General features: G+C 44.2%; 1 protein-coding gene across 2 annotated transcripts in view; it reads right to left on the reverse strand.

Annotated features, from left to right (window-relative positions):
- Positions 1-24,698, reverse strand: part of SRGAP2 (SLIT-ROBO Rho GTPase activating protein 2) — a 532,947-nt gene that overhangs the window by 337,897 nt on the left and 170,352 nt on the right. The window contains exons 1-2 of one of the 2 annotated variants that reach the window (XM_078644580.1): positions 14,367-14,739; positions 4,284-4,476 (exon numbers count right to left, since the gene is read on the reverse strand). In XM_078644580.1, coding sequence (XP_078500706.1) covers positions 4,284-4,476; positions 14,367-14,412 — 239 coding nt within the window. In that variant the 5' untranslated portion in view covers positions 14,413-14,739. Of the gene's footprint in view, positions 1-4,283; positions 4,477-14,366; positions 14,740-24,698 lie in introns of those variants that run through there. The other variant, XM_078644579.1, reaches the window with a different exon arrangement.

Below are 24,698 nucleotides of genomic sequence, written 5' to 3' on the forward strand. Positions count from 1 at the left end.
ATTTGATGACTTTTCTCCCTATTCTTGTGTTTGTCTCACCATTGTAGCATGTTGATTTAGCATGTTTGATAGGATGACGTTTATCCTTTCAATGCTGACGTCAGGAAACTATTATTTCCTTTTGCATTTTCTACAACATTTTAGTTTTAGCATTCAATCGGACTATGTGGCACGTTTTCTTCTCGTTGCACCTGGACGCTCACTCCCACTTTCCCCTGCAGGACAACTTTTTCTTGGCGATTTTTCCACTCTGGCCACTTGCGTGTTTCCCCATCTTAACCTAAAGTCCATTCACTCTTAATCCCAAAGCTGCGCCCTTTCACCCGAGCAGGCTCTTGACACTCCAACCTGCCGTGGCTATCGGCTTTGCCGATGCCAGGACAATTGTGGCATAAGCATTAGGTAGGCCAATACCATCAGGAAGCAAATTTGCAAATCTTATTTTCAATTGTTTATTGTAGTTATACTATTCCAAGATGGCCACCACATAGGATGTAGACACAACATAGCTACCACCGTGGAATAGCAGAACAAAAACTACAAAAACAATAAAAAAAATAGAAGCCTAGAGGGTCAACTCAACGGAATTGGCTTTGCAAAGGGTTGCATCACACATGCACTGGTAAAGCCAATTCTGGTGTCAGCAAAATGAGTCTAACTAGCTTTGCCACGGTCTGTTTCTCTAGCATCTAGATGTTTTGTCATCACGCTCACCTTTCCACACAACTAAACATTGGGCAAAGCCAATAGCAAACATTACAAACCACAATCCTAGTGGCTTTGCAATGTTTGTTTTCATTACACACAGGAGTACAACTGTCAGGAATCAAAGAAGTAGGAATCTGGATTAGAAGAGCTCCTAACACATGACAATTTAAGATTGCGTGATTACAGCGGTGATGTCACCAATAGGCACATTTATAAAAATGAGCGAGTGATAATTCCACCCAAACTCAAATTTACTATGCAGCCTTAATTTTATTTTACAACCATGCTGGACCAGCTGAAAGTTTCTTTTGGGGGGGTTAAATGGCACACACCCCTGAATATGTATGACTGTAGTGATGAAGAAACCGGGTGCTCCACTGCCAAATTGTAGGAACCTACTACCCAGTGATTGTAGCTACTGATTAAATATCACAGGGAGAACTATCAGGAGCAGGGCTTGTCGCTCAGCCACATTCATCAATAAACGCTCTCCCAGTGCAATTACTGGAGAAATCAATAGTCCATTGATTATCTCATTCAATTCACCACTAATAATTAGAGGTCTTTGTGCTCCTATTACGCAGGCTATGTGACTGGGGCTGGGGTGTGTTGTTCCTCTCCAACCCTGAATTCTGGTCCCTGCGAGAGCGTCTGAAACCATGCAACTCCAGAAGAGAGCAACAAGCTCCTTCGCAGGATTCCGGATGGCAATGACCCCGGAGAGATCTCTGTGCTTGTAGGATCCTCGAGACATTACCTCCCATTACACGCTTAGGATCGCAGAAAACCTCAACATCTGGGGGAAGATAGAAGTGCTCCTTGTTTGGATCTTAGAGAACCTTGAGGGATCACAGCCTCGGACATTCCTGAAATCCAACACGATCCCGGCTCTCATTATGGTGATCGTAAAGGTCACTTCCAGCACATTAATAAGGAAAAAAGTTGGTTTCTTACAGAACGCTAGGAGTAAAGTCGAAAAAATAACAGCTGCTACACATAGCACTTCACTATCAGACCCTCCTTTGGGTTCCCCATTCTCTTTCCAGGGAAGATGAGAAAGAAATGAAAGTTGACATGTTCAGCATTCTCACCTAGGAGAAAATTAAAAATGGAAGAGCAGAAATAAACACTCGAAAAATAAAACACATTTTCAAACTATGCAACAGGATAGATGCCCATATGTACCACAGACGTGAATAGAACAGGCTCTAAGTATGCTGTATGAACATTTACGGTTTACATATGCACTATAATCATGATGCACTGGAACAGGGCAATGTATGCTACTGAAGCATATTTGTGATTTCAAAGATGAATTATGAAATACACACCTCCATGGTGCACAAAGCAATAGAAGACCGGAAAGAGGAAGGGCTAATAAAGCCTGGTGCAGAGTTAAGACACATCCAGGGAGGGCCTCCAACCCTCAGGAGAAAGTCACCATAGAAAACTTTCCGATCAGGGAGAAGCTAAAAAGTGTAAAATTCAACATATTATGTGTATAGCAGAGTGTTATTACACTGGACGTCATCTTGTATAGATTGGGTCTCATACTGCCTCAAAGTATGAAAGGATGAATGGAATGTGGCTTTTGCGGAAAGGTAATATGCCGTGATTGAAAATGAGTTGTTGCATCCATCGAACATTTCAGAAATCCTATTCAAGCCCGTTAATCTGAATGAAGATCAAACCATGAAAAGCTCGTGAATCTTCTTCCCCTGTAAAGAGGGTCTGGGAGACTCCGCAGCACATAGAAACAGACTATATTACAGCAGTACATGTGCAACGCCCTCTATAAAAAAGTAACATTAGGGCTCAGTGGATATCCATACTTCTAAGTGACTCTACTAGTTCTCATAAAATCAGTGTCAATAGTGGGAGACTAGATTGGTGCAGAAGGCCAAAATTGGGTATTCAACAGGCAAACAGCAACTAAAGGCAATGGGGTCGCAGAGACCGATTCCAGGAATTGACCTGATCCATGGAAGCTTCCAGGTTCATGGAAAAAAAAATAGAGCGCTTGCTGGATTCGAGTGGAGTAAAGAATTAGAAAGTGTAGACTGAGGTTGGCATTCTAACGGTATACAAGAGGCATGGTTGGGTCAGCACTAAAGAACCAGGATGGAGAAGTGTACCGCATGATAGTCTGACAAAGGAAGAGGGATTCCAGGCAAGACCACAATTTTCGTGTTGGAGCAGAAGAATACGAAGTCCATGGAATGGCCAACAAAATGGATGAACCAGAGATTCATGTTTGACCAGCAGATCTAGATGTGTTAAATCATTTTTCACTTGAGAAAGTGTGAGCTTCAAGGAGTGCTAAAATACTGAGGAACTTTTCGCCATACATGAATCAGCCAGAGGACTGTAAAGGAGAATACAAACTACTGTTTAATAGGGGAGTTCTGCATAGTATTTGCTATTTATTCAGCATATTTTAGTGCTTTCAATTTGAGATACTACAAAAGTGTTGCCTAATATAATAGCAATGGCGCTAACCACCACTGAAAGGTGGCCCGCTTGGATAATTCTGTGACCAGAGGGCACACCACGAGTGAAATCTGCAGTGGAACATGGCTGAAGGTTGGCTGGCAGTCAGCAAGTCAAGGTTTCTCATCAATTTGTCACAAATTAAAGTGATTCTGATATGACATTATTTATTAAGTTTACATCCGTGTGGAAAACTCATCTCAACATATCCAGTGTTCAAGCATGCCCCATTTAGGTTTAAAAGCACTTTGACGGTGTCTTGGTGCGACCTGGGGACCATCTTGCTTTCCCTTCCTAAGATGGCGCAGGAGAGTGGGTAAATCCCAACTAAGGTACCAAACATTGTCCATCATCCACAAGCAGCACTTTGGGTATAGAATGTACTAATATCTTTAAAACTCAACAGGTTTGCACAAAATCTTTCTAGTGGGCCCATGTGGGAAATGGTTCTGCCACGGATGGGCCGATGATGGGAGTGGAAGAGGAAGCTCCTGCCAGTCACACAGACACTGCACTATGTTCTGCAACGCTGGTGAGGTAGGAAAGATACTGATATACAATAAAAGGATGTTGGTTTCTTGGCATCAACCCAATGCGACAAGCTTTCATGGTGCATCCTCCTGTTACTTAGAGCTGTCAACTTGCTCAGGCTTAAGTCTGAAGTCCCAGGGGTGCAAGTTGAGACCTCACATGTGAAAACATCCCATCGATGACGCCCATCAACACATTCCACGATAAGGTTACTTGTTAAGTAGCAGCTGTTCTTCAAACTGTCATCCTTGTTTCTGATGACGCATATTTGTTAATCACACTTTGGATGAAATTTTCAGCAGAGCTAGAATTTCTAGGACAAGAAGCTTTTGGAAATATGAATTACAAGCTGAAATAACGTTAGAAAAATGTACCCATCACATTTATCATCCAAAACAGAATATAATGTTCTTAAACAATACACCGAGGACATTAAAATGTTCTGCAAACAATGCCCAACATTTCATGCCAATAACCAATTAATTCAAAATCTTTCATGTGATAAAGATATGTAAATCCTAGTCTACGAAGTAACAAATCCAGTGAGCACCTACTTCAACTGCTGGTCTTTGGTGCTCCTAGTTTTTGCCAGGAATCTCTCAGCCAGCTTCTCCAGGTTCCTCGAGTAGTCCATCTCGATTTCTGCCTTCTTGCGGAAAAAGTCCTGCAGATCCTGGAGGAGCTGCACGCGCAGCTCGCACTGCTGGTCCAGGCATTTCAGCTGCTCCAACAGCTGGGCACGGATCTCTGCAAGTGAGAGGGGAAAATAGAGATGAGCAAAGTATCAAGGTGCGCTGCACGGAGAACCTGCAAGGAAGCAGGATGTCAAAACTTACAAGTAGGGGGCCACAGAGCTAAATCACAGGACTAACTGGCTCTCAACATTAAATGAGCCTTGTTCAGTTTTCAGAAACCAAGCATATATTAATCTATTTAATGGACAACAACCATCAAAACCACAAAGGAAAACACCCAACGACCAGAGTCCTAAGGGTACAAACACCCCATCTCATGACCCCCATGGCGCCAATCACCCAAACCTTGGGGTTCTATCAAAACAGCCAAGTATCTCAAGAAGGATCACATCCTACAAGGCATGCCCAACGAAAACATGCACCGAAGACCTAAAGGCACACTGGCCTAATCAACTGTACCCAGAGGGGACAAATATCTGCCAATACCCAATCAACACTGCCCTTCTGGGAAATTCACTTAACCACCTATGCTCTGAAAATACATTAATCACCCATCACCCAAGGAGGCAAATGCCATCTGTAAGTGCTCTGAGAAAAAACATCTAGGAAAACAATGCCTATGGTCAGCATGCCCAAGGGTCAATGCCCCATTTTGACTCTCAGGTAACCGGCAGCACATCAAACAGAGGCGATGAGGAAAGGAGGAATTCACCCAGCCAGTGATGTATCAACAACACACTATTGCCAGACTCTCCAGGATGAACAACAACCACGTAATGCTGCAATAGGACCTGCTTAGCAACACATTCATGGTACAGACATACCAAAGCATAGAACCAGTCCCAAATTAATCAGTTGAAAAGATATGCTGCGCACACAGGGTCATTCAAACACACACACACACACACTCGAAGTCTACTTTAGCTCTACCTACAAAGAGACACTAGATAGAGGTGGAACCCCAACACTAATGCAGAGCTAGCCTGCCTTCTCCCAACACCTCACAAACGTATAGCTGATCCACAGTTATCCATTATGAGATTAGTAGTACTTAGAGTGGCGAGCCCCTGTGCAGAGCTTCCGAACTAAGGGGCCGATTAGGATGGCGGACGGACCTACGTCCGTCCGCCACCCCAGAGGTGGAGGGACCGTCCGCAGGGGCAGCGGCGGTCCCTCCATGCAAATTAGGATGTGACCGCCACCCTGGCGGTCACATACTGTATGTTTAACATCGCGGCGGGTGCTGCTTGAAGCAGCACCCGCCGCAATATTAAAACGGCATGTTTTACATTTACATGCACAAAGCGGCAGGCACCGCGCGGTGCCTGCCGCTTTGTGCATGTAAATGTTGGGGCGTACCATAGGTACCCCCCATGTGCACCCCCCAACACCCCTGGTGGGCCCGCAACGGGCCCCCAAACACCAATGTCCTCATGCTTTTCTACGGCAGAAAACCCACCGTGGAAAAGCATGACTGCCGGCATCCTAATATGGCTGGCGGTGTCTGATAGACACCGCTATATTAGAGCTTTTCCGCCGCGGTCGGAAGGCGACTGCGGCGGAAAAGCGGCGGACGGAAACATGACCCCCCCCAGCCATCCTAATCTGGCGGGGGGTCTTCTTTGTGTCCGCAGCGGTGAATCCGCATCCTCCGGTACAGCGGTGGGTTCCGCCAGCCCGGAGGATGCGGATTCACCGCGATCCTAATCGGGCCCAAAGTCTCCTTATCCAAGAGTTAGGAAAAGTTCAGAGGCACTAGGCGAACAACTTATTAGAGTAATGGAGCCTCCTGAATGCGAAGGAATGCGTGACTAGAGTTACAGGAGGAGGCAATTAAAGTAATGGGTTGAACGCGGAAACCACTGTTCTTTTAAGCACTCTTGGATGAGGAAGAGGTGGGAGCAAACAGATGATTAAATAGACCACACAAAACATCAGGCGTACACCTGTGACTACAACCACCACGAAGCAATGCCAAATGAGATTACTGCAAGGGTAAAGAGAGGCAGGGTGCAGAGGGGTATGCATGGGGCATCTGTTTATACATGAACAGATGAGACAGAGGTGGAGAAAGATAGAAAAGATGAGCACAAGAAAAGCGATTGTGTAAGCAAGGCAGGGCTGGTTCCTTATAGCTTACACCTCATAGTGATGCTTGATTTTTTTCTCTTGCAATCAACCCTCCCCCGCCCTCCCAACAAACAAAAAAAACGTATTTCTTGCACAGATTTCATGCATACCCTGGTGATCGGAGCAGTGTGTCACAGAAAACTAAGCTGAGCTCGGTGATAGCTGCAATGTCAGGAACCGCGGTGGAGATTTCTAAGAATCAGTCGAAAACGTAGAAAGAGGGCCCTTTCAAGGGACGGCGAGTTGGATTGAGTACCTCTAGGGGGCTGGGCTGCACAGCACACAAGCCCAGACTCACACGTATGTAAAGGTGAATTCCCCATCCAGATATGTTGTCCCTATTTTTCTCTTGTACAGTGCAGTTACAAACGCAGAATGACGCCAGTATAGTAGAATTTCTGTATTCACCGTTTTATGAGTTGGAACAGAATTGTGGTCTTTCCTAGTAATGTTCCCTGCCGAAGTAGGTGAACAGTCAAAGTCATGCATTATGGGAAGTTGCATACCTCTTGCGAGTAGTGTTCTGCCTGTCCAAGGAGCAATCCTACTGTTTCCATGGTTGGAGTTGGAGCCTTTCCAGGGTGGAGAGGGGATGTTTTATGGGGTTGAAATGTCCACATGCACGAGTGTAGAAAAGTGACGTGTGATAATGAATCTTTGTTAGTCATAAACGTATGCTAAATTGTCTATGCATATATTCTGCTTTTCGGAGCACCTCAAGTAAATCCACGACAGCCATATATTTCCTAAATTAATCATTAGATTCTTTAGGAATCCATTTAAAGTCAGAGGTCTGCTTTTTTGGGCTGGAGAATCGCTAGTACAGCAGCTTCCTAGCTCTTACTTAGGAGTTGAATTGGGCACTGTGAAATAGTTTGATATTTTGCACGCCAATAAATTTATGGAGCTGAGAAGAGTGGAGAAGTTTTCAAGAATCTTCTGGCACACCGCTTACAAAAGTTGCTCAGCAGAGGTCTCAGGGGACCCATGAATGATGGTAGCTGCCTAAAACTGCCAACTTTCAGACTGGGCTACCATTTGGAGAGTGCCACAGTGAAGTGAATGAGTGAAAATGTAAAACAAGGTGCCTCATGCCGCTAAAGACTCCGGTCTGATGCATATCCCAGCCGAGCCAGGAGTGGTGATCAATCCCCATAATCTGGAGACATTTGTTTAATTCATTTGTTGGCCACAGACAGCGCGGATTGCCCATGTGCTACAACACAACATACACACCTACTATTGGTCAACGCTGCTGTGCTGAGGGTGAGTGAGCGGCTGGATGAAGGCGCATGAAGCACTCGACCAGAAGCACCTTACACATTCTGTGCCCAGAGAGTAGGCCTGGATGCCACTACCAACAGTTGTGCACTAGTGTTATCACCAGGACTACCAATCAGAGCCCTTAATTAAGTACAGAGAAGTAGCCACTAATCTCGCACGGACATCCAGAGCTCATCCCTTGACCCCCTGGCAGTTAGCCTCGTCCCACGCTTGATTTCAAATAACTATAACTCCTGTCCTAACGTAACTATTAACTCGCATCCTCGCCACGCATTGCTAAATACCACACGTATTACAACACGTATGTCATTCTATGACATCACTGATCACTACATCATCTGAAATGGCACCATTGATGATAACTTTGTGCATGACGGGGGAGAGAGTTATTGTAGGGCATCTACTTGCAAACCCCCCCCCCCCCCCAAAAAAAAGAGTAAAGCAAGCATTTAGTGTTCTGTTTAATTGGCAATGAAACACGTTACGCTAGTAGCTGGCTTGGTGGCAAATACTTGCGGCTCTGATCAGGTTGATTCCATTACTGACATATTTGTGCTTTTTCGAGCCCGTGAGAGATAAAATGCTCTGTCAAACGTGTGCTGTTTAATTCAATGTGACATCTGCGGTGCATCCTGTGGTTGGCATTCTGTTAACTCACTCTAATGGCGCATCTGTGCGGCAGGTTCTGAGGGAGTGACTGAGTGGCGCGCGCGCGTGCCCACGCACAGGCCTGTGCGCAGCGCGAGCGCGTTCTGTCAACTCCCGCGTGAGGCCACAGCCCAGGGTCTGCGCAACTCCCTCGGTCGCTCCTAGCGCTCAAGCATTTGTTCTTCTGCAACCCGAGCAGGTCCCACCCCTCCCTGCAGGGCCCTGGAGAGTGGGAGAAACCGAGAGTAACTCACTGAGCTCAGCTGTGGGAAGGCGGCGGTATGCGTCTGTCGGAATGTGCAATGCTGTGACAGACACGCAGCATGCATACTTCCACAGCCCCCGTTAGTCTCTGCCCACGGGCCCATCTATTCCCTTCGCCAGCTGCCTCGAACCGCCAGCTTTAAGACTGGGCTGCCGTCTGGAGAGGGTCACGGAGGAGTGCACGAGTGAACATGTATCACGCGCTGCCTCGTGGCGCTATGCACTGGCGTCTGGTGCATGTCCCAGATGAACCGGCTGTGGTGATCAATCTCGATCATCTGGAAACTTCTGTGCAACTAATTTGCTGACCACAGGCCGCGCAAAATGCCCACGTGTTACACCAAAAATATATACAACAGCCATTGGCTAACGCTGCTGTACTGATGGCATGTGAGTGGTTGGACCAGGGAGCATGGACGTAGGACCAGATTCAACTTACGCATTCCCTACACCAAGAGTAGGCCTAGGTACTGCTAGCAATAGTGCTCCAATGTTAGTTACATGTGCTGATTTGACTACCAAGCAGCGCCCTTAACTATGTTCCGTGAAGTACCCACTTATCTTGCACAGGAATCCAGACAGGGGCGGCTCCTCCATTAGGGCGGAGGAGTGTTGCCCCTCTGCATTCTCGCAATGCGAGAAGCATAAACATAAAATGGTATTTTAAATACCATTTTATGTTTCTGCTTCTCACGCTGCGAGAAAGTAGAAGAGTATGCCTGGTTAGGGGTGAGTCGGGGAGGCGTGGGCAGAAGGGTATGCCTGGTTGGGGGAGGGCGGGTGAATGGGTCGGGTAGGGTTGGCTTCTGGACCCTGACCCTGACTGTTGGTCAGCCCTCTGGGGCCGACCAAACCAGTCATGCGCATTCTGCATTTTCTCTATTTAGCCTGCATGCAGCCTAAATAGAGAAAATAGCCTCCCTACAGAAGCCGGTCGCACCAAACAATACTGCCATTGCAGCATTGTGATTGGCTTAGGGAAGGGGAGGGAGGATGCCCGCTTCCTGATGCGGGACCCGGTCAGGAGCGGAGGCAATGCGGGACCCGGTAAGTGAAGTTTTTTTTTAAATTTATTTTTAAATCCTCCCCATGCGAACACCCATGTGGCCCCCACCTCCCGCGACTCATGCGAGCTGCAACTGCATCCAGAACTCATCCTTTGGCTCCTGATGGTTGACTTCTTGTCCTACCCTTGGCCCACCAATGGCTTCTATTTGCTGCTTAGAGTTTAGAGAAAGGACAAGAATTAGAAATCCGAGAATATAAACAGGTTTCTGATAACCATGCTCATTACAGAGAGCAGCGCTAGAGTTAAAGGAGGATGGAGGACAATCAGGCGTAGCAGCTGCTACCCGTGGTGACCCTTAATTGACCTCCACGGTAGAGGTATATAAACATTTATCTGAATTCAGTTTTAGAAATTGGCTTCATAACACGAGTGTACTGATCCTAAGAAGGAATTCTAGGTGGTTTTCCCAACTTGTAAAAATGTACAGTGAAGAAGGACGTTCTTGGAAGATATAGCTATAATTTTTATAATATCACAAAAAATATGAGGGTCAAAGACCAACACTGTAGTTTTATATTGGGTAGTAAACCATCAAGATTAGGGTTTGACAGTATACCTATTGATAGACCATAGAGGTCTTGACCTGGCACAATTGGCAATTAAAGGATTTACTGTCAAACAGCTCTCCTACTGGGCAGGTACTTATGGTTGTAGTTGTAGAAAACTTGTGAACGACGCTAGAATCATTGCAAGGCCACAAGCAGTCGGAGAGCAGGTCCATGTGGGCCACTTAGAGCATATCTGTCAAAGATACAATGACATCAAGAGCTAGCTGAGAAATTGACTCTCCGCTGCCAGCAAGTGCAGCAAGAATAAATGGGCTATCATTCACAACTTGAAATGGCACGATGCTACCGAGCTATAAACCTTACATAGCTTTTCTTACAAAAAGTTTCTCTGACAAACATATATACGCTATTTACTTACATCAACTGAAAGTGTGATGAAAACAAAAGTAAAAAGTCGATCTAAACTAACTGCAATTAACACGCACCGGGACACCCTGTTCCTGTATTGCTATGCACTTTACAATCTCGTCATTCATAGTATTCCGATAGGCTAAATTCGACACTCCAAAAACAAATCTATTTTGAAGAATTATATTGATATTAAAAAGTGACATCCTATGCATAATAAGTTGTGTGACAAATGAGAACTTTATGTATGACGAGAATTGATTAGCATGATTTGCCAAAACTATGGGTTATTGGTTACATGGGAATATTGAGCAACAGAGCAAAACCGATATCTTATTAGACCGCTCATATATTGTATTGTACATAAATCAAAGAAATAACTCTTGAAGATAAGATCAGATATTTGGTGAAGGTGTTTGAGACCATAGTAATTTAGCCCATATTCTGAGGAAATTGTCTAAATAATTTTGATAATGTGGTTAAGTGTTTGAGTTGTGAAGAAAACTCATGGAAAAAATAATCAATTTGAAGCCCGTTTCATTAATTGGAAAATTGCCGGACTGTTAAGGCTGCTTCTCCATCAATTGTGCAAATAGCCGGTTTTACAAGTATGGAACAAAGCAAACTACAGGGATTTGGAGTTAGTAAAAGAATAGTTAGTGCAGAGAAGAAAACCTCCTTACTGTGCGCCTAGAGCAAACTTCGCTTATGCCATTAGCAAAAAGCACAAATCCTATATTTGGGCCACCCGTCAGTCAAAGGGCGTATGAGTGAACAAATGAATGTATGCAGTGAATGAGGTATACTTGCATGAAAAGGGTGGACCAAAAAAAGCAATGGAAATGTTAAATTAAGCACAATAATTCAGATGAGCACATATTTCTAAACTATAAATTCACTATTAGTATTAGACACCTGGTTGTTCACAGTTTCAAGAAATGTGCAGCTGTATATGAATCTGCTGGTGGGTTGCATGAATGTTTTAAATAATATTGTGTATGGGGAATCTTAAACATATCATTGGCATATATAACTATCTTGGTAAACGAGCACTGTCAAGCTACTTGTTTTGGATTGCATTTCAGACCAGGCTATAAAACATGAACAATTGCTTACCATACTAAAAAAACGAGTGATTTCACCAAACAATTAATAATTGTGATAAATAATTTAACATGCGATGACTATGATCTTTTAAGGTGTAAAACAGTTTCCCATACCTTCCAATGCAAGCACTTCATAGGAGGTGGAATGATATAACAATCCACCAATAGCAGGAGGCGAGAGAGTGCTACTCATCTAGGGGGAACCAAAGGCCACTCTATATTTTGAAGAATTGGTAACAACAGCATATGCTGTTAGCTGTAGTGCCAAGCCAGAACTCAAAATTATTCGGTATACTGAGTACAACAACATCACTAGGATGAACTGACATTTTAATTATGAAATGTACTATCATATTAATGCAACTAATCATCTAGCTTCTGTGTTTTTTCATACAATATCTAAATATTTTAAAAAATTCATACTGCTGAAAGTTTTTAAAATGTGAAAAAAAGAGGACAGTGTGCACGAACCACCAGCACAATGCTTGCGGTGTGTTCTCTTGTTGAATTTGACATCTATGTAGACGGACACATGCATTTGTAACAAATGAGAGATGTGTGATCTCTGTATGTAAACACTGTGGACCAGAACATCTAGTACGAAGTTATTAAACGTCCAATCTAGAAACAAACTTATGAACCGACCCGAGTTATTCAATGGTCTACCAGTATTGCAGCTTTCCTCATCATGTTTAATGGATACTCATTAGGAACTAGATTATTATAGGCATTATGCACTACGTACCAGTCTCAATCCAAGCATCCTTCACCTTTAAACAATGCAGAATACAACCAATTGCAGTGTAAACCCGCCTCTAACTTCTGTCAACAAATGCTCTCCAACCACACAGGGCATCCAGATTCTGAAAGTGCTTCTGGGACCATAAAATAGGCAGCAAGCGCTATGCTAAGGCACATATCATATTTTGGTCTGGCAAGTGCTTCAAGCATAAACATTACAGAATGCTACTAATGACATTAAAAATTGTTTGTTTTGCAAATACACCCCCTTTTTGCGTCTTTACAAAGCTAAAAGTCACCTCCCAGTGAATTTGTATTTTAAAACCGCACAGCAGTGCAGCTTCCATAAGCTCCCAGTCGTAGTGGGATACATAAAGGTACATTTCACATACTTCATATTTTCATATTCTTGCAGAAGATTCCTTGTACTGATTGAAAAACATTGAGTAACTCCCCAACTCCCCCGATGATGAAACCCTTTTATACATTCAAAATAAAAAGCATATGTATATACAACGCAAACCAGCATCAGGTTCTTTACTTTTTCTTTTTCAATCGGTTGTGCTCTTGAATCAGTCAACGCTATTAGCATAAAAGTTAAGCTTAGAAGCCAAACCCCCCCGTTAGTGCAACATAGTTTCAAAGGCAATAGGGTCGGACTGGGATAGAAAATAGGCCAAGGCACCAAATTAAAATTGGCCCTCATTAGCGAATTACCACTAAATTAGTTGCCAGCACTGGAAATCAGGGCAGTTGTATACTTGTAAACACATGATGTATGTGTGTTTTGCATGGCATACAAGACTGCATGCATTTGTAATTGTGGCAGGCAATGTCTGTGGTAATACTACAGGGGAAAAAAGCCCACCAGACCATAAAACAGGGCTACAAAAAATGCCAAAAAACAGCCCACAGCCAAAAAACAGCCCACAAACTGACCTGTCAGGCCACCCCTCGGGCACTGCCAAACTGTCCTATAGGCAGGGCCACAGAAATGTTGCTATTGTGAAGATGTGGTGTTTTTGACATAATTATGAACTTGCCACATAATCCATCATCTGCTGCATAATCTACAGATTTTAACAAAAAACTTTTTTTAGCTCAAACGGTTCAAAAGTTATTATAACTGCAGCAACACATGCTGCAGCACAGTGGAAAGCCTTCAGCAAAGGTTGACTGGGAACCTTTATGTTGCTAATTGCTATATTTGGTAGTTAAACTGGTACTAAACGGTGCAACATATGCAACCGTGTTAACAAGTGTAATTTTAAAAAATTAAAAAAGTAAAACGATCACAATATGTGCTGCATTAAGTCTCATAATTTGCCTTTTATTGCCACATATTTAGTCAACTTGCTTCATAATTTGGCCCTCCCCTGTCGCATATCTCCAGTAGCCCTGCCTATAGGACAGCCCTACACTGGAGACCATGGGATCCGAGCAGGATCAGGTAACACAAGGCAATCCACGTTCGGAACCCCTCACATCCAGCCACTGACCAGCACCCCCAGCTAGTTTGACCAAATCTTGGACTTCATTTGGATACAACGATTCGTTCACTTATTAAGTCGCAATTAACTTAGTCTCTTTGATAAAATGAGTACCTATCAGTTGAAGTTGCCCCTTGTGATTTGTGCCTAATCCCTGAAGCTGAAAGGTTGGAGAGGACTGACTGGGGCCGCAAATTAAACAAAGATCTCCGCGGTAGGAGCTCAGCTCCCCGAGCTAACCTAACGCCTGGAGTACATTCTCAGCTTCACTTGCGTCCCTCGGGCTGGCTTACCTTTCTTCTGTCTGATCAACAGCGCAGTGATGGCGGTGTCTCTCATAGCGCTTCTGACCTCTGTGCACACACCGTGCACTCGGCAGACTGCCCGTCAGCAGGTCTCAGCAGGGGCACTCCCCCTTCCTTCGCCGCGCCATGTCAGATGGCACACTTTCGGTCTGAGGCGGCTACTAACTTCCCCAGCCTCTTCCTCTTTAGGTGCAGAGGAGGGGGCAGAATGGCGCCAGACACCAGTGCATATAAAAAAAAACGCAAGACACTTAGAACATGTCCAAGTTCACTTCGACCAGCAGGGCCTTGCATCGAGGCGGCAGATGTCGGCGGGCAGTCGAGGAGAGGCCACATTCCGAGGAGAGGTGAGCGCGTTAGTGGACTGGGAGAAGGAGGAAGGCAGCGCGAGCAGCTGACAAAACGCCAGAGGCCACGAGACAGGGAGCCTGAACTTACCCACAGGACCCGGGTTAGCGAACACGTCGCCCTATCAGGCTCTACATGGGGTTGAGGGGAGCGGCTAGTTGTCTAGGCTAGCACACTCTCAATTGGGCGAGGGGCCCGGTTGGTCACCCGTTTAACTAGGGTGCTCGTACTACTTGCGCACATTGCCAATCAGGATGGTGGGGCGCACTAGCTGTCAGTCAAGTCCTGCACCCTGGAAAGGCTAGTACCGACCCTAAACACCACACAAGGGACGGAGACCGTGGGCCGAGGGCCTGGAAGCAGCCAAACTCCGAGCCGAACACATGTACTTAGAAAAGCCGGTGCAGAGGAATGATACACAGGCCCGAGGAGCGTGCGCCAGCCAAGACGGCAGCCAATCCGAATCATTCGGACTAGCTAACCACAATGGTAGCCCTTTCAAGTGCTCGGTTTTTAAGCTGCTGGCTGTTGTGTATACAGTTAATCTCCTGTACTTCTAGACAGCAACTATTACTGTGGTCTGGCAAATTTCCAAGTGCTCCAAATGTTGGCAAATACGAAATAAAATTAGTCACTGGGAGCTGAGTGATTTGCTAAAGATCGGACTACGTTTGTACTACAGGCTCTGGGTTCTATGACAGGCAACAGAGTCATTTGGCGTGCCCAAGGTTTATTCAAGGTATCCCAATGAAGCTTAAACATGTGTAAAATGGACAGCTGTCAAGATGTTGAAACTGGACTACTGACAGGAAGGCTGGGCGGCTAGGTCATCCAGAAATATTCTAGAGCAATCTCCGAAGACCCTCAACGGGACCAACAGCACTGGTTTGACTAGAGGAGAGAACAGAGAAAGACACCACTGCTGAGAGACCAGCCCCTAGACAAGCATCGGAAACCCAGTGGGCCCCAGTGGCACTACCATGAACCAGGCTCCTCTATATCAGGGCCTAGGCCAGAAGACACTGTGGTGCAAATTATACAACAACCGCAGGGGCCATATGAGAAAAAAGCATCTATTCCCCCTATTCAAAGGCCCACACATCACCAGATATAACTCAGCAATGGTGTGTTCTCCCTGGACATGAGCAGATCCATCGATGAAGTGCCACACAACCCGAGTATTACCTAGGACACTCATGGAGAAGGACTGCTCTTGAATCACCAGAAACTTAGCTCAGTCTATCTGCTACCAGGCTGCCCAATAACTTTATATGTACACCAACTATACTGTGAAAATGGATCTCTGGCCACAGCTAAGTAGATGCATCACAAAGCCCAGAGACCACAAACTCAACCCTACTTGGTGACTGATGCAAATCATTGCAACTCAGCTCTCTGTTTGAATGTCTCATGTCTAGGAAGAAACTCTGTCAGGCACAACACACTCTATGTATGTCTTATGCTATGTTCTGGAAGTTCTATAATGTGCACTACCACCCATGGTGTCTCTTGGCGCGCACACAGGGACACTAACAATCAGACTATCAGTGATCAGACACAGACATTATTGAAAAAAAGGTCTGAGTTCCTTTCTGCGATTAATGTGAATGGAAATGGATCATAGTGTCAAAGGCAGTGAGTTCCAAAGAGTAGGGGCTAGGACAGAAATAGAGCAACCTCTTGGACGAGCTCTATGAAACCTAGGCAGAGAGCATTAGTTGTAGAGTAGGGCAAAGTGATCTGTTAGGTATATATCTGGACACCGAGAGGTGATGAAACCCACAGAGAAACCATTGAAGAAATCATGAACAATACAAAGGGATTTTGGATGTGGTTCTGGCACTAATAGGAAGCTAATGCAAAGATTTAAAACTGGGAAGACCTCAACTAAAGCGGGGTGCCATGATACCAGGCGAGATGGAAACAGAAGAACACACTAGTAAAGGTCTATAGATAAAAGTCGAGAGGCAAAGTCGGGTCAAGTTGTTGAGTACGTCTAGGAGGATCACGACAGATGGGAGCTCTTGCACAACTGGGCACAAGTCTGCACAAGTCCATCTTTGATGTTATATTATGGTAGTCACATTTGTATAGTGACAACCATCATAGTTATGGTACCATTACATTTCTGTCTCCGTGCCTTTTCATGCAAAGGTATGAGGAAGAGTTGCCCTTCTCTCCATTCTCTCTCATAGGCTGCCCGCTGCACTACTATAATTGCAGTCATTGGGTATGGACTAGACTAGCGGTTCTTAACCTTCGGACTACTGTTCACTCCCACTGAAGCATTACTCAAACCAGGGACCCCCAATGAGCCATTATTGGAAGCTGTGGACCCCCAGACTCTATACGCTAAATACAAAAAGCATGTGTACCACAAACAAAGTCCCAAATATTAGAATATTTAATTTAATTCACAATCAAATTTGGAAAAGTTCTCAATTTTGCTTCTTGATTTGAATATACATTATTAATTTTAATTTAACATTTTGTAAAACAGTCTCGGACCCCGTGAAAAGGCCTCCCAGACCCCTTGGGGTTCCCCCGACCATAGGTTAAGAACCACTAGACAGGACTTCTCTAATGGTGTCTGCCTAGTCATCTGCCCCTTGTACTCCTCTCAAACCAGCTAAATCACCTCTCCCAACACTCCTTTAAACACAGAATGTGTAGGCGATACGCTTGTCAAACATCTTGTGTCAAAAACATAAGTTTACATTCACTCTGCTCTCAGCTGACCTTGCTCACTTTTCAATCATGAATCTTGAAATTACTGATCTGCTCCATCCTAGCCATTCTGGCTTTAGACCAAACTTCAGTATGGAGACAGCGCTGATGGAAGTCAGCAAACATATCAGAGGCATCCTGGACGCTAGGGGGAAGGCCATGTCGATTATGTCAGATCTGTCAGCGATCTTCAATACGGTCCCTCACTCCAGGCTTCGAATCACACCTTCAATCTATTGGGATAGGGGGCCTGACCCTGAACTGGCTAGCCTTCATTTTGGAGAATAGAGGACAGGAAGTACGTGTCCCTCCTTTTTCCACGAGCATGCAAGCTGACTGTGGGGGTGCAGAAGGGCTCTACTTTGAGTCCCACATTATTTAATGTGTACCTCACTACTTTAGCCCAGCTGTCAGAGGTCTTGGGGGCAAAGGTGATTACATACGTCCATGCCACCCAGTTGCTGTTCACCAGCGAATGGTGAGAAGAGATTGCGGGAGAGTCCATTAAAACCTCCCTTTCATCTGTTTTCCACTGAATGACCACCCATCAACTAAAATGTAACGCAGACCAGACCAAAATACTATTCTTCAGGTCTAATGCCCCAGATACATGGCAGACCTTGTGGCCTAAAGATGCCCCAACCCCAGGCCCTCAGGTGGGAATAGTTAGGCACTTGTGCATTAAATTCGATAACGCCCTCTCTTTTCAACCACAAATCAAGTAAGTGGATGGCACATGTTTTGGGCTTCTGCGACTATTAGAAAAAAAGTCTACCATTTCCTCTCTTACTCTGCAAGAAAGGCGGTCATACAGGCACTCAACTTCCAGGCTGGATTATGGAAATGCCATATATCTAGGCCTACTGGACTATATGCTACACAAGCCTCAGGTGGTCCAGAATATGGCAGCCCGAATTCTCCTTAGACTGCTTCCAAGAACACACGTCCCCGCACCTGCATGCCCTTAACTGGTTTCTGATAAAGAAGAAAATTCTTTTCAAAACATTCGTTTTGGTCCACAAAGCACTGCACCATACAGGTGCAGGTTATCTTAGGGACATAATCCGTTTTTATGCTCCCTATAGAAACCTGCATTCAGCCCACAGCCTTCTTGAAAGGATTCACTCCATGAGAAATGGTGGACAGACACTTCTCTTATTTATTTTTTTTATTTATTTTATCAGAGCGCTTACATAGCACCAGTTACGTTACATGAGGACACACTAGCGCCTTGAGACCCTCCGGGTAAGTAGTGCGCTATATAAATGCCTGTGATTGATTGATTGACTTTCATTTTAGGCACGGGGAGATTAAGTGATTTGCCCAGAATCACAGGAGAATTTTGGCGTCGTTACCGAGGCTCGAACCCAGATCCCCAGGTCTGAGGTCGAGCGCCTTAGCCGTTAGGCCAACTCCTCTCCCCTAATCTTATCTTGGACCAACAGCATGGAACAAACTCCCCCTCGCAGTACACTCAATGTATGTTACCGCACTGTTCAAGAAAAGGCTCAAGACGTGGCTTTTCCAACAAGAGTAGATGAAACGACCACACTCTAGAGGTGACCGTAAAGCACAGCGGTGGGTCACTCAGTGGAGTAGCCGTGCGCTCTACAAGTCGCATTTCATTCATTTATGTATACTTCAATCGCCCTGCCATTATTTTGTGACTCCAGCCATCTAACTGGAAGTATTTGCAGCTGAAAGATCTCAGAGAAACATTGCTCATAGTCTACCCCCGAGCCCAGCAGGGACCTCCATGAATATCCTATCAGAGGACAGGAATAAATAGGAAAACGGAGGAATCTGCTACAGCCACCACCTAAGCAAGCTTTTTATGAGTGGTTCTAGGTAGCCCTATCTTACTGAAAAATCGTGACAGCAACACAACATTGGTCTCGAAAACACAACTGAGATGAGGCAAGTAGCTGCAGAAAGCGACTGGAACGGATACATCTGCCCAAAGATATTGAGACTTGATTGTGTCACCTCTCCAAGGAAAGGATAGGAAAGGACAGCTCACCGATACTATCTCCAGCAGAGAGAAAGGAAATAAATATTCATGGAAATAAATCAAGAAAACGACGTGTGACTCACCAGACAGCAACTTCAGCATTATTTCTGCACAGATTCAATGTCAGCAGGGTATGGATTTTAGAGTGTGTCAAAAGATAACCCCTCTTCCTCAACCCCTCCAAGCAACACACATGCTGGTAAATTAGTAATGCTTCACATCAATTAGAAGCGTCATTATATAGATGTGAAATCACAAATCAGTCTTCAAAGGAGAGCGAGGAAGGGAGGACCAGAGACGCAGGGCAAGGCAATGCTACTGAGAGATAAAGGAAACTAGAAAAGCATAGGCGTTCCAGAAAAAGAAGGAGGGGGACAGAGAAGATCCGAGGGGTGAACATGCGGGGTGCCGTGCTTCACACTTTGGGTAAATGCAGTAAAGGACATGGAGTGGAAGAGGATAAGGCAAGGGGCAATAAATAACTGAGGGGGGGGGGGGGGGGTAAGGGGGTTGGTTCCCGATTGTACTTAATCGCCTCACTTTCTTGTTCGAACCATCTTCAAAACTAGCTGCATCATTTACAAAACCATCATGACCAGCATCCCCAATCGTCCTGCTCACAAGCTCACCAACTCTGATGTTCCTCTACACTCCCAAAGCCAGGGCGCTATAAGACTGCAGACTAAGAAGTGTAAAAACATTTTTAAGAAACAAGGCAGCAGGCTTTTTTTCCCCATCTATTCCTCTAGGATCAGAATCAACATTCTTCGTAGCTAACAGAACCACACCAGCACAACTCCAATTTAGGAAAAATTGAAGACGCAACTCTTTAAAGAACACATCATCACATTGCATTAACAGAGCACAAACCAGCTACCTTTCCAATCACTCATTGACTTAATGCTGGTCTTTCACCCTGGCAGAAGGCCAAATGACCTGGGGCTGTGGGTTGTGGGGTTCTATCAAGAGGAGGAAACAGAAATAGAAACAGAACCTTTTCCACCTTAGAAAAAATAGGGATACAATTTGGGAAGATTGGGAGGCAACTTCTAAAGGAAAATTTGTGACAAAAATGTCCTCTTTATGGCAGTGTAACAATTTCTATGATCACAATCAAATGAGGATAGATAATATGGGCCCAGCAGCAATGCTCAGAGTGCTAGGATCAGACAATGAGGCGTTGAGGTCGATTGGGTGTGTAGAAACTAGGTGGGAACTGCTCAAATTATTGATGCAGTTGAGGGCGGCAAGCTGAGGGGGGTAAACGGCTGGTGGGTTTTGAATTTGAGCTAAAAGCATGAGGAACTTGAATGTGTGTGCTTTTTTAGTTTCTACCATTGACTTAATTAGAGTTTACCATGGGTACACCTCGCACTGCTACTCTTGATCGTATGTAGTTGCATCTGAGCAGAAAATAAACCAGCCTTCTAAAGTCCTAGATGGAAAAAGCTACTGCAGGCAAACACACACTAATTAGCTGAAGGTCAGAGTCCCATGTTCAGACCAGCTCTTAATTTGTAAAAAATGAAGTGCCAGGGCCCTCCTCGGGAGGCCACTCCAGTCTGCAGCACCCATACCCTGCCAATGGCAGTACCCACATAACACCTAACCACTGTGCTCCTCCTACAAGAGTGATAATTCAGACTATCACAGGCCACCAAAAGCTAGAATAATGGTGTGAGAGGCTGGTATTATTCGTTTTCAATGTATATCGACTTAAACCCGGTTGTTGTGCTCATTTGAAAATTAAAAAAAAAACAGTGCCACCATGTGGTGGACTGTCTCTAGAGCCTGTGCTCACAATAAAGTGCTGATGTCAAGCACCAGAAACCACTGGCACAAATTAAACACTGACTCAGACACGTTTGTGGCTTATGTTGAATGGCTCTAAATTTTACTTAATTCCTGGTACAACTATGTTACAGAGTCAGCAACATCGACTCTGTAGATACGACTAAGTTGGTCAGCCCCAAGGAAGGATAATACATTTTGCCCATCTGACAAATATTAAATTTCCCCAAAAAGTATACATAATTGCAGTTTGAGCCTGAAAACATGTGCACAGATAAACTGAGGGTGGTCAGGAGATGTGCTTTTCTCAAATTTCTCTAGGAATTATTTTCTCTACTGCAGCAAAAACTAAACAGAATCGAACCACACACATTTTTTTTTAATTGACAAATTTAAGATATACCTTGGCAATTCTCTTCACGAACTAGTATACAAACTGAAATATGAATTGGATTAACTGGGCCGTAGCTAACTAGACTATTTGGTGACTTCAATGAGTGAAAATGAACCGGAGGTTGGTCGTGAGGTAAAGGGGAGTGAGGGTGCATGAAACAGTTACAATTTAGACAGAGTTCCCAAACTCACCTTTACAGACATGATTTGCAATCTTTTCTTCTTTTCCATACTTCGGGTGAGATAATGTCCCTCTCCTCTATACACATAATTATCGCCGTAACCCTACCCCGACCGCAAGGCAAGTACTAACTCGGTGCTGGTACTAATATGTATTGCATGCCAGCCATGCTCTGTCCCAAGTACCAGTTACCCCAAATACTGGGACCAGGGCTTGGTAAAGGCCCATTAATGTAATCTACCGCACAGACCCTGGAGTAAATACATGGAATAGTTTCCTTTAGAACGCAAGAGTAACCCCAAAAACCAAGGATTAAAAAAAAAACGTAGCTCTTATTCCAGAGCAGTGTAAATCACTACAACGCCTCATCAGGCGTATAAAGTGGTATATAAATCCAATTACAATACAATATACTACCCACACACAAACTAATATAACACTCAGTCCAATGATTGTATTTCATACAGGCTACATAATAATCCCCTTTAACTGCTGGACATTCTTACATTCACATAAAATAAAACTAGTAAGGTTCCAGACTATCACCCTGTATGTTACCAGTGCACAGGAATAAACCACTTATCGCAAACTGAACACACATGTAATAACTGACGAGATCTGCCACATGCCGCTGGCCAACAGAGGACTTTAATTTAGTTAACCACTTCAGGTCCCGACAAGCTCCCTTTATTATATGGCTGCGCAGGACAATAAACTTTAAACAAGATATCTCAGAATGGACAACCCAGCGCAGTAACCATGTAAGTGGATAATGAACATAAAAAAAATACATAAAAAGGGCCATCAGATCTGCAGGCTTACTAAAAATAAACTGCACGCTGACACTTCCATCACTCTGCTAAGTGCTCCATCCCATGGCACAAGAACCACACTTCGGTGGTTATCACACACAACACAAAATCATCACACGCAGCACCAAAACAAAAACATATTTTAAACCACAAACCTTACATGGTAGCATGCTACCCTTGTAGGCAAGCATTTCAGCATCCCATACAGGGACAGTTATCACTACATACATTTTGCAATGCAATCACACATGCCCAATGCTTCCTAGACATATGCAGCCATATCCAGGGAGACAGGATAGAGGACAGGATACAGGGGTTTGGAAAAAGGCCATACCCTACACCTAGTGCATCAATGGCACCAGTGACTGGGTGTATAGCTAAAAGAAAACTCCAGGCTGTTAAAGTATAAAATTACATTGAGCACTCCCACATCTCCCTCTCAGGAAATAAAGACTGAAAAAGGGGTTTGTCAACCAACATTAGGGAGGTCTACTAAAACAACTCGCAAATTAATTTAATAAAAAGAAAGCTTTAAAATACATCCTGAAACAAACAGTAGAAAAGATGCGACGGGCATAACCCAAAAACCTAAAATCATTGAAATTACCTCGATATAGACAGCATGACAACCACCATGTCCTCAAAGCACCATTCATATGATCATGACTGCTGACATCACATCTTCGTGAAAGGCAACATCAAGATATCACAGCCACCACAATCATATTGTTTCACTCCCATGAGCTGAAAATGTTTCTGATCCGTGATTAAGGTCGGGAGAATAACCACTACTTCTGGATATAAATCCAACAACTCATCGGCATAATTCATAATTGCTTTTATGAATCTGCACGAAACTTAGGTTGGAAAAAAACAATGTATTCTTCAATGACATAAAAAACCTTGCTTCACAGAAACAGAATTAGTAAAGTTTCCTAAGCCCCAAGTTTACCTACAGCCATGCAAAGTCCAAGGAATAATGGATTTCCTACCTTTGCAAATTTAAGTTTGGGGAAAGAGTGGTGGTGGGCCTTGCAAAATTCAGTAAGCAAGCATAAAACTAGTACTTTTTTGGGGTATGGCAAACTTCATGCAGGTTGTTTACAATCCTGGCAAAACATGGAGATTTACTCCTGAGAAAATCAGCGAGAAATGCTTTAGGAAAACCGGAAATCACAAGAGGCTTTGGGGTCATCCTGATGGTAAATTTTTTATCATGCAGCGAAAAAAAAAACATTATAAGAGCTACATATGTAAATTTGCGATCCTGAAACATTCTTATACAGAGCTTCAATGTTGTGGAAAATACAAATCAGCACATTTTCAACCTTCATAGATTTCTCCTGGCCCTCTACATAGGTCATAAATATCTGATCAAACCCTCAAGTTCAGCTATGTATTCCAAAACCCACAGAAGTAAATATCAAATGTACACTATTGTCCTTTGTGCATTGGCCAGTATATATTTTCTGCCAAGGTCCCTAGCTGCTGCAACTGTATGGAAGCCATGCTACTCCATTTAAACAGCACAAGTATCCACTGTGCCTGGCATATCAATTTAATGTGTGTGATAATGATTAATACTTCAAAGTATAACTGCAGTAGAGCCTTCTTTCGATCTCTGTGTAATCTCTTAATAGACAATGAGCTGGTGATCTTATAGCTGCAGACTTTAATATCCAGGCCACATTAATGAGGACAACTGTTGAGTGGAATTGTAGCCTTTCCTTTCTATACAAGCTCTGTAGGGATGTCCAATTGCTGGATGTGCCGTTATGCGACGTCATACTCGCGGCAACCAGCGCGTTGCCCAACTGCTCTGCGGTCTCACTTGCTTTGGGGATCCTTCTAACTCACACCCGGGATCTGCTTTGATCCGCTTACAGATTTATTTTGTTTCATTTATAACAATCCTGGCAGTTCATTCCTTTAAGAAGTGCTTCAAATCTTCCTTCTAAAATCCTGATTGGTGAGTTCCAACAGCTCTGAATATCATTTCCATGAGGAAGACCCCACACATTTACTTTGGTTGAAAATGGTGCTAATTTAGTTCTAAA

The sequence above is a fragment of the Lissotriton helveticus genome, chromosome 5_1 (assembly GCF_964261635.1).
Source record: "Lissotriton helveticus chromosome 5_1, aLisHel1.1, whole genome shotgun sequence".
Classification (NCBI taxonomy): Eukaryota; Metazoa; Chordata; class Amphibia; order Caudata; family Salamandridae; genus Lissotriton; species Lissotriton helveticus.